Raw genomic sequence first — 10,799 nt, 5'->3', positions numbered from 1 at the left:
CCCCCTCCCCCGGTAACGGAGCCCCGGTGCCACCCCCCCAACCCCGCCCCCCCCCGCGTGCTCCCAGCCCTCACTTCCGCTTCCGGCCTCGCCCTTCCGCTCCCAGAGCGCCCCGCGCCGCGCCATGGCCCACACTGGTGAGGAGCCGGCGGCGCGGCCTCGGCGCCTCCCGCGCGGCCTCGGGGCCCCCCCGGGCCCCTCAGGGACCCCCCCGGCCCTGGGGTGCGGCCCCCGCGCTGCAGGCGGGCAGCGAGCGGCCTCCGCCGGGCCTTGGGGCTGGCGGGGGGAGGTGGGGCGGGAGCGTGCGGCCTGCGCTGAGGGAGCCCAGCCCGGCGGCGGGGTGCGGGCGGCTCCGGGAGGGAATGGGGAGGGAATGAGGGGGGAATGGGGAGGGAATGAGGAGCCATTTCTGCTCAGAAAGAGCAGTCAGGCACTGGGACGGGTTGCCCAGGGAGGTGGTGGAGTCACCGTCCCTGGGGGTGCTCAAGGAGAGGTTGGACGTGGTGCTTGGGGACATGGGTTAGTGGTGGCACTGGTGGCAGGGGGTGGTTGGACCAGGTGGGCTTGGAGGGCTTCAACCTCAATCATTCTGTGACTCTACGATTTTAAGAACCCCTGGGATTCAAAAATATAAGCAAAGCTCATGAAGGTGATAGTCTCGGCTTCTGTTGCATCTTCTCTAAGTGGTTAAATGCTTCAGGTGCTTTTTGGGGGTGGGGCTTCTTCATTTCGGACACTTTTTTGTTGTTGTTTCGGTCGGGGCTTAATCCTGCTGGGTTTGCATGCTCAGACTGGAGTCTGTTTTCTGCCTGTAAATACGCGTGACTAAAACTTGCTCGTTTGGTTCAGCCAGTCTCTAAGCCGGGTAAATATCCCGAGCTCGCAAAGCTCTTGGGAAGTGTCAGAGTGTAACTGCTTCCTATGGCAGGTCGGTGGAGCGTGTGAAGTTTTGTCTCAAGATTTGTTGTAGTTAGCCATATTTGCTGAGGTCTTTGTGGACTTTTTTGGTCTGCAGTGGAGTCTTTGTATAATCTAGTGAAAAACAGATCTTCCCAGCAAGTGGAATATAGGCAGCTTCAGCACTTAGCATTGCCTTTGATATGCTGGCCTGTCTCCCCATAAACATGGTGCCTGAGTTGTTGGCTTGCTGGGCCCCCTTTTCCAGCCAACAGGATAGTCTGATAAAAGTAAATGAGCAGATATAAGACCAGGTTTTGTCACTTTTTTGTTGTTGTCTTTGCTGGTTTGGGTGTTGCCTTTTGGGGTGAAGCAATGTTACAGGAAATCAGGAGGTTTATCTAGCTCAGAAAACCAGGGGCTCTCCATGCTGAGGTATAGTGACTGTCCGGGTAGAGTCCTAATGTGAAACTTTGTTGCAGTTCCTAATTCTGGTGTTAGGTGCTGAATGATTTGTAGCCTCACACCCCAACAGCTTGTGGCACAGCTCGGAGGTGCAGCGCAGCCCCCCTGAAACGTTTCCAGCCTCTGATGTGAAGTCCTCTCATGACAGACCAGAAATGACAGCAACGTTAAATATTTATGTCTTCACTTCTCCAGTTAAAAGCATGGACAGGGCTTCAGTCTGAAAGCTGTGAATAAAAACACCCAAACCACATCCCCGAAAACGCTGGCATGTGCACAAGGCTTCCAAATGAAGCTCTCGGGAGGTTTGGTTTTAAAATGTGAATTTCACTGCTGGTGTTCCTCAGGTGTATACCCACCTAGTTCCTGTAGTGGGTAAAAGATGTAAAGGCTTCTGAATAGGAGACAAATGATGTGTTTGTTTTTTTTTTTTTTCAGAACTTTGACCCTTTTTTGCAAAAGGCTGGTGGGGATACGTGTTGACAAGATTTTCAATTAAAAAGGAAGTGAGGCAGGTAGATTTGTGAAGGCTGTAATTCAGTTTTGGTGGAAAGGAGGAGCTGTGTGGTGGGTAAAGGTAGATGTACTGGAAGCTGGGGTAGTTTGTGCCTTGTACCCCCCTTCGTTGGAGTTGCTTGTTGCTTTGTCACCACCAGACTCTCATGGAGCCTGTGTGTGCTTAGGCATGAGTCAGACAATTTCTGGCTTCCTTTGCCCTGGTACTTGGCTTTAAATCTGGTTAACGAGAATTCGGTAGCAGAGAGCAGTCAGTTTCGCTTTAGCAAGGATACTTCTGCATACCCTAAGCACCAGTATTTCTGTGATTCTTTATGCTAAACCTCTCAGTGATGTGTCGAGGTGCTGTGAGCTGATGTGGAGACTGGTTTCCTTCCAGCTTGTTCAGTAAACAGTTCACATAAACTGTAAAAATGCTTTCTTGTAAGAAATTCCATACTATTAAGGTTATACAAAGAAGTGGCTCTTCAGTACTGCTCATGCTGTGATAAGAGCTCTACAGTGAACCACCTTTTTTTCCTGCTGTGCAAAAATGACAGACTAGTTTGTTTATTTATTTTAATAACGTAGTTTTTAGAGGTATATTTCCTAAAACCACAGTTGTTTTGAAAACAATTTTGTGACCCGACTTCTAGCAGAAATTGCTTGTGACTATTTTCTAGTTATTTAACTTCGGTATGTTGTATAAACAGTCTTTTAAAATTATTTTTCTTAGAACTGTTCTTTTAATATTTAGCCTCTTTAATAGCTATTTAATAGCTGCGAAATAACAACCTTTTCTTCTTTCACAGACAATGATTTGCAAGGAACAAATAGTTCAGGATCATTGGGTGGTCTTGATGTTCGTAGAAGAATCCCTATAAAGCTGATCTCAAAGCAGACCAATAAAGCCAAACCCGCACCTCGGGCTCCCAGAAATATGAACAGGATGCCTTCCAAGACCCAAGCTGGTGATGAAGGTAAGTAAATACTCCAAACACCAGTCCTGTAGGAAGGAAGCATGTTATTCTGCAGCTTTGTTCAAGTCTCCAGTCAGTTTTGAAGACCTAAAATCCGAGGTTCTGTACACTGCAAAGCAAATTTCACAATTCCAGGTACTGCTGTGCTGTAAGGAATAAATGGTGCCAATTCCCAAAGTGAATTTTTGCTGTTCTCATTGTACCTTCTTGCAGAATGGGCCCAGCAGGCTGGGAATGTCAAGGCCTTTCTTAATTATTTCAATATACATTGATGCATGCACTTAACAGCAGCTGGTGTCAGCCAGGGAGGTGTTGTAGCTGGCTTGTCTTCTCTTTTGTTCTTTCCACAGAAGAATTTGATTATAACGAAGAGGAGCGGTACGAATGCAAAGGAGGTGAAATGTTTGGAAATCAGAGGAGGTTCCCTGGACCCATTTTCTGGGACTATAAGGTAGAGTCACAGATGGAAAACCATGGATCTTTTTCTGTGAATACTTTATAAAATAACAGTGCTTCCCTTACTAAAATTTTATTCTCTGCTTTCTCATGTTTGTGGGATTCTTGCTGCATTCTCAGCTAATACAGAAGTAATGAGCTGATTGATGATGATTGAAATAAGCAGCTTTAGTGATTTTTCTCCCTACCTCTTTCTCTCTTCTACCAGATAAACTTGCTGGGGGAGAAGGATGATACGCCCGTCCACTTCTGCGATAAGTGTGGATTGCCCATCAAAACCTACGGGCGCATGGTGAGTGAAACCACCAGGGGAAGCAGCAGCCGTGGTTTCCCTTTAGGTACAATCAGGTCTTGCTGTATCACTGCAAAGCCTCTAGAGATGGTTTATTCAGAGGTCTGTTGAAATCAGCAGCAGAAGAATATCAGGATGGAACCAGGGCCTTAATTGCTGAAATGTTTTGTTCTGGCTGACTTAACTTTGCTCCTTGATTTAGTAAAGCAAGCTTGTAAGTGTTAAAATGAAAAGCTTTAAAACGAACAACAACCCCAAAATAGGAGCAAAAGTCTTTCAAGTTCGGTGGTTTTCAGTCTTGTACCGCTTGGCTTTAAAAGTAAGCTTTTTATGTCACTGGGTGATTTACAGCCAAGTTAGAAAACACTTCTATGTCTTCAAAACTAGTGTAACTAATTCCCTGAGATGTAGATTTCTGTGTGATGTAGCAGACCGAGGGCTCTGACCTGATGATTGTTGGTGATTGATGATGCTTTTAAGACATTTCCTGCATGCACATAAGGCAAGTGTAATTAGACTGCATATACAGTTTCTGTAAAGATTCAATATTACTGGAAAACTTTAATTTTTTACCTATACTTTTTGCCAACTTTTTTTTTTAAACAAACAAAAAAATACAAAACAAAAACCTTGCTTTCCCAAGCCCCAAACTCGAACTGTTTTTCAACTGTTCTATTTAATGTAGACTGCTAACTGCTACGTTGTATCTGTTTGTTTCATGAGTAACTTAAGTGCTTCTATTCTTAGGAATTGTGTGCTGTGGAATGACGCATCTTGTCTTGACAGAGCCTTTTTTTCTTCCAGATACCTTGCAAGCATGTCTTCTGCTATGACTGTGCTATACTACATGAGAAAAAGGGAGACAAGATGTGTCCGGGGTAAGTTCTCTTGAAATTTTCTTAAAGGAAATGTAGGAGAGAAAATTAAATGCCTCATTTCGGATAATGTATTAATGTGTTTCTTATTTATGTACATTTAGGAGAGAGAGCAGAGTACTCTTACTGCACCACTTGATTATAGCTTCATATCTCACAGTTAATAGAGTGTAAAATATTAATGTTTACGTTGCTGTTTAAATATCTGTGTAGATAAAGTGTAATTGCTCGAGTTTGAAAAGGAGCAAGAAGCTGTTTAATTACTGAGTGTGACCCTGGGTAAGTACTGAAACGCCAAGGGAATTTGTGGCAGAGGGTGATGCTGTGTCTAAACTTCTACCCCATGAAATTTTTGTTATTTTATAGTTGTATTTGGAGGCTTACAAGTTAGTTTAACTTCAAAATCAACAAAACATTTTTCATTGTTACAGTGGGGGGGGGGGAAATGTGATGTCTAATTTGGATAATTTTGGTAAAATGGTTGGTGTTTAACAACAGCAATGACAAAAACTTGCCGATTATTCTCTCTGTGATGACAGTAAACTAATTTTTTCTTCCTTCAGCTGTAACGAACCTGTGCAGCGCATCGAGCAGTGCGTACGAGGGTCTCTCTTCATGTGTAGCATTGTCCAAGGGTGCAAGAGAACTTACCTGTCACAGAGGGACCTACAAGCTCACATCAACCACCGCCATATGAGGGCTGGAAAGCCCGTTACTCGCCCTCCACTTGAGCCCGTTCACCCTCCGATTGCCCCACCACCCGCCGAAATTCCCGAGCGCTTCATAATGCCACCTGAGAAACACCACATGAGCCACATCCCGCCGAAGCAGCACATCATGATGCCCCCGCCTCCCCTGCAGCATGTGCCCCACGAGCATTACAACCAGCCCCACGAAGACATCCGTGCCCCTCCGGCGGAGATGGCCATGGCTCCGCCGCCGCCTCGCCCGGTCAGTCAGGACACCTTCCGCATCTCCACCAGGAAACACAGCAACCTGATAACTGTTCCCATTCAGGATGATTCCAGTTCGGGGGCTCGAGAACCACCTCCGCCGGCCCCGGCACCCGCTCACCATCACCCCGAGTACCAGGGGCAGCCCGTGGTAACGCACCCTCACCACATCATGCCTCCGCAGCAGCATTACGCGCCGCCCCCCCCACCGCCTCCTCCGATAAGCCACCCTTTGCAGCATCCCCCCCAGGCAGCGGGCACTCCTCACATGGTGTACAGCCAAGCTCCTCCGCCGCCAATGACCTCTGCTCCTCCTCCCATCACCCCGCCGCCTGGACATATAATTGCCCAGATGCCACCCTACATGAATCATCCTCCTCCGGGACCTCCCCCTCCTCAGCACGGAGGCCCCCCCGTAAATGTAAGCGCGCCCCCTCCCCACCACTACAACCCTAACTCTTTGCCACAGTTCAGTGAAGACCAAGGAACTCTTAGCCCCCCCTTCACGCAGCCAGGGGGGATGAGTCCGGGGATTTGGCCAGCTCCACGAGGGCCGCCTCCACCGCCGAGAATGCAAGGGCCTCCTGCTCAGGCCCCTCTTCCTGGACCGCACCACCCTGATCAAGCCAGATACAGACCCTATTACCAATGATAACGAGCAGTTACACAAATAGAGAGTGCTATGAAGAGGATAAAACTATATACAACAGCCTTTTAATTAATTGTTGGGGAGGGGGGGTTGTTTTTTTAAATACTGTCATTTTGACTGTAAGACATTTTGGGGTTTGGATCTTTAATGATTTTTAAGCCTTGGATGTAGGACTCTGACTTCAGATACTCTGTAGTGCTAAAATAAGTGGCTTAGTAGACCACAGTTGCATTTTAACAGAACTTCTGTCTATAGTGTGGCTAAATTGTCCTTAAGATGAACGCTTGTAATATTACTTCCTGGAGAAAAAGAACACGTGTTGTACCATTCTGAATATTGTTTTTGTTAAATCCAATGTTTAGTTTCACTTGTGATACATTTTTGTTAACCTGTGTACAATAATTAAATTGAAACATGGTTGTAAAAGTGGTGGGTTTTTATGTGAAGTTAACACAGACACGGTTCCAGGACACCATTTTGGCACTGATGCTATCCAAGTGGGAAATACTAAGGAAACTGATATTTTTACTAACATTTACTGTTGCTTTCAATGAATTCGGGCTACGGTGAATTCATGACACGAGAAGTCAGACATCCAAACACTGTATTTCAGGTTTGTTGGGTTTGTTTTAGTTTCTTTTTTTGTCTTTTTTAATTTGTGTGGTATCAAGACCAAGATAAATTTACCAGAAATGCAGCTTTGGGCGTGACACGAAAGCAGGTTATGATGTTACGGGTGTGGGTGGTGTTTTTGGGGCTGGTTTTGTTTGAGAAGATTCTGTTTACATGTACACTCCTCAGTGGTGTGAATTCAAACTATTTTGTTTACTTATGGTTATGTTTGTGTGGAAGTGGCCGTGAGCTGGCTTGCCATGTCTGAGAGAAGCAGATTGCTTTTGGTGAAGTGGCATTTACCTCCATCACTATATAATACGTACAGTTGGAAAACTTCCCATTTGGTAACGTGAAAGAAAGGATTTGAAATCCCTCATGTAGATATGAAAAAAATAATAAAAGCTACACACCTTTTATCTGTTTCAACTTTTGTGCTACATCCTTAATTGGACAGTTAAGAGTCTTTAATATAGGTGGCAATATAGGCAGGCCCTGGGGGCTGTTCTGGCCCCAGATTTAGGTTTTATAAGCACGCTCTTAAATACAAGATGTGAATGTTCTCTTTAAGTGCAGCTGCTAACTGAGCCAGACACTGATAAGACAGTCTTGAATGTTTGCCTTTGTGATTCTAATCAATGTTAGTGCTGAGCCTTTTTTGCTTTTTCTCCAAAATGTCACGTTTCTAGTAGTGGTGATTTTAGATGAAGAAGTCCTGCCTGTTCTTTTTTAAGGTTTGTAATTTCCTACTGAAAATCTGAATTCTCTTTAGAACCTCACTCTATTTTGTAACTTTTTTTTTTTTTTTTTTCCTGCCTCATAATTGTTTAGTTTATCAAAGAGCTTTGGCAGTACAACATTCCAAATTTTGTAGTACTGTGTCAACTGTGTGTTTTTTAAATTACCTGAGCAAGTGTTCTCTAAATCTGCTCTGTCCTTGACTGCCATTGATTTCCTTGTGACCACGGGAAAATCTTTTGCTTTTCCTCTCAAACAAATGCAGCTGCGTCACAGCTCTTTGGAGACGTGCAAATAAATTCTGGGATGTACAGTAAATTCTGGGGTGTGCAAATGGCTGGTACGTGTCAGCTGGCAGAAAGTCTGCTCAGCTGTGGTGTGCCTGTTTCGAAGACAGTTCTTTGGTTTGGTTTCTCTGCGGAGTAAGTCATTTTAAATAAAACACTGGCAAAGAAAAAAGGTTGGTTGTGGTATTGTGCTGCGGTACGTGGCAGGTTGACGATTGAGAGCTTCAGTGTGCGTGAAGGAGAAAATGACCGCCAGCAGTGTTTTGTTTCCGTAATTTATAATAAATACATGAGGAACCTTTAAACTCTCCCTTTTCTCATTGCTATTAGGAGGTTGTTTTGGGCAGATTTGTGTTACAGAAAATAACTTCATTGCAGAGGAAATCCACGCGTCTGAAGTGACTGATGCTCCTTGACTCCAGAAAGCCAAGCTGACGGCTGGCAGACCTTTTCTGGAGAGACTTACCGATGGCTCTTGGCACTGGCTGCATTTTGTTTCTGCTGCGAGATTTACTCAGGTACCACGTGGCACGCTGCTGCGCAGGGGTAAACCACAATACAGCGGTGTGCCAGCATCACCGATGTGCTCTGTTTTGTAAAGAAAGGCTCTCTGAAATCAGCTATTCACCCTCAAATATGGTGCTGGCAAAGTAACCCAACTCTCTTCATCATGCTAGTTTTTAGAAATAAATCAGATTATGTATTTTTGTTAAATGTTACCTAGTCTGTTGCGAAGCAGATGAAGGTTTCATACCTGTGTCCATTGCTGCATTTTTTTAAGCTATTTTTGAAGTGCTTCTCTGAAAATCCTGAGACAATTTAACTTTAGTTGGTTAAGGAACAAGAGCAGCCCTTGCTCCATCAAAAAGCACAGAAGACAAATATATGTCACTGTAGAAACTGAGAATTTGGGGTTTTTGTTTATATTTGGGGCAAAGTTGATGTTGTGATTGCTGTATAATGACCCCAAAATGGTACTGAAATTTTTATTACTCCAGAAGTTAATGGGATCCCTTGAATCATTTAATGGATCAAAAGTCTTTGTGACTGAGAAGATGCTGAAAAGTCATCTCCTGTGGAAAGGATTTGGACTTGGGTCAAACTTCTGTGTATTGCTTGGATTGGAAGACCTAAATGTGTTTTACCTCTTGAAGTCTTAAGTTTACCTACAAAGGGTAACATTGATACTCTCGTATTTACAAAATTAAAACATGCTTGCATTGGTTGAAATGTTACGTTGACAATCGTCTTCGTTTATGTTTTTCTTTGGAGTTTTTATTTTATTTTATTTTTAAGACCCTGGTGATTTCAGTGTGAAGTTCAGCAATGTCATATATTGTATTTCCCTGTATGATTAAGGGTCTTTGAGATGGTGAGAAGTACTTTTTGAATTCTTTGCATTCCTAGTTGGGTCTTCCTTTAAAGACAGCCACTGAATCGAGCCGGTTTTATGCTGAACGTTTATCCCTGCCAGTGGCAGCGATCTCCCTCCTGAGGCATTGCCAAGCAGATCTCCGGTTTTAAGAGACCTCTGACAACATTAAAATGTTTGCTATCGTGAGATCCTCCAACGGGGCCATTTAAGGGAATGAAAAAGAGTTTGATGATAGTTTGTGTTCACAACGGAATTAATTAGAGGACACAAACGGATGGCCTGGAGACATCCGTGGTTTCAAGTTTATCTTCAGTTCCATCTCTAATTTTGCTTAAAGGATCGCCTACAACCGTGCATGCTTCACGACAAGCAGCTAATTGCATGAATGCTACTTTCTTCAGGTTTTGAGAATGCTATGAGCATAAAGATTGGGTGCTTGATGTGGCGAGTGCCATTTTTCATGTTTGTTTAAAAAAGAAAAAACGTCTTAGATCTAATCTGGGAGAGTTGGAAGCCCATAGCGGATGGAGTGTCCACTCCTTTGTGGTTATGGCTCTCGAGGGAGAGTCAAATTCAGATTGTTAGAAAATAAGTGGAAGTAATTCGTATTCATTTCATGCTGGAGTTTGCAGACATGGAGTAAATGGAGCAAACCGGTCTGTCTTCTGTGTTTTGTAAAGTCAAGTGTTCAGAAAAAGAATTGTGGTTACGCTTTCTCTGTGCATCAAGTCAGAGCACACCTCTCTCTTCCTAAAATGCTTCCTGCTCTGTAAAACTCGGGTCTGATTTTGTTCATTTTCATCTTGACTTTATATTTCTAAAGCACATATCAGTATTACACAGGTTGTATTTTCAGTGTTTTTTACTTGATGATGTTAACAACAATTCCTAGCAACAGTGAATTCATCTCTGTATGGAAATGGTGCCCTCAACTGGTTCTGCGCTGTGCTCAGGTATGTTATATTCACAGATAGTTCATACTGAGTGGTTTGTAAACCAAAATAGCTGCGTTTCTTTGGGCAACATGAATGAGAATAATGAAGATTAAAGCTCCTCTTAGTCTTGACTTAGCCACAAGACACTGTGACTTCAGAAGCTTTTCCTCCTCTGAATTGTATTTGCTTGTTCTCCGACTGTGGGGAGTTATTATTTTTATTATATATTTTTTTTTCCAGTTTTGATTTGGTTTCTGAGTGTAAGAGATTAGCAGAGATTAAAAGATTAAAAAATCCAGCATGCTTCCTGAAAGATGTGGGTGGAATAGCAGCAGGAAGCTGTTAGATTGGCTCAGTCGTCCTGATGCTGTTATCAGTGAGTGCTAACGGGACTTAGAAGTGTAACACGCTTCTGGTAATGGAAAGGGGGATCATTTCCATTCACAAACAGGCAGGAATGCTCCATTTCTGTATGCTGGTGTTTTGCAGTAAAACTGCAATTTAAATGATTAAAGCAAAAGAACAAGAAAAATGATTTTAAATAGACGTGAAAACATTCCAGTCTGCCGTGTTTTATTCGGTTTTGTTTGTGAAAACCAATGCCTGAACACAGCTCCAAAATCACAGTGAATGATTTCCTACACTAAATCAAATTACCTGAGTGCTAATGAGAGCTCCTGCACTTGTTCCTTGCCATTTCTGGGTCAGGTAAACTTTCAGGCATTTTCTTAGGAAGTGTAGAGGAGCAGATATAGAAAGAGGAGTGCAAGAAGCAAGCCGTCTGCGTTTG

General features: G+C 43.8%; 1 protein-coding gene across 5 annotated transcripts in view; it reads left to right on the top strand.

Moving 5' to 3' along the window:
• CBLL1 (Cbl proto-oncogene like 1) overlaps nucleotides 1-6,645 on the top strand; it is a 78,634-nt gene extending 71,989 nt beyond the window's left edge. Inside the window, exons 1-6 of one of the 5 annotated variants that reach the window (XM_084509962.1) lie at nucleotides 60-137; nucleotides 2,670-2,837; nucleotides 3,191-3,288; nucleotides 3,502-3,585; nucleotides 4,390-4,463; nucleotides 5,024-6,645. In XM_084509962.1, coding sequence (XP_084366088.1) covers nucleotides 125-137; nucleotides 2,670-2,837; nucleotides 3,191-3,288; nucleotides 3,502-3,585; nucleotides 4,390-4,463; nucleotides 5,024-6,065 — 1,479 coding nt within the window. In that variant the 5' untranslated portion in view covers nucleotides 60-124 and the 3' untranslated portion in view covers nucleotides 6,066-6,645. Of the gene's footprint in view, nucleotides 1-59; nucleotides 138-445; nucleotides 650-2,669; nucleotides 2,838-3,187; nucleotides 3,289-3,501; nucleotides 3,586-4,389; nucleotides 4,464-5,023 lie in introns of those variants that run through there. The other 4 variants (XM_084509961.1, XM_084509963.1, XM_084509960.1 and 1 more) reach the window with 4 other exon arrangements.
• The last annotated feature ends 4,154 nt before the right edge of the window (nucleotides 6,646-10,799 follow it).

This window comes from Aythya ferina (genome assembly GCF_964211825.1).
Source record: "Aythya ferina genome assembly, chromosome: 1".
In the NCBI taxonomy this organism is placed as follows: Eukaryota; Metazoa; Chordata; class Aves; order Anseriformes; family Anatidae; genus Aythya; species Aythya ferina.
The sequence above is the reverse complement of the archived record's forward strand: the minus strand, read 5'-3'. Positions and strand labels throughout refer to the sequence as shown.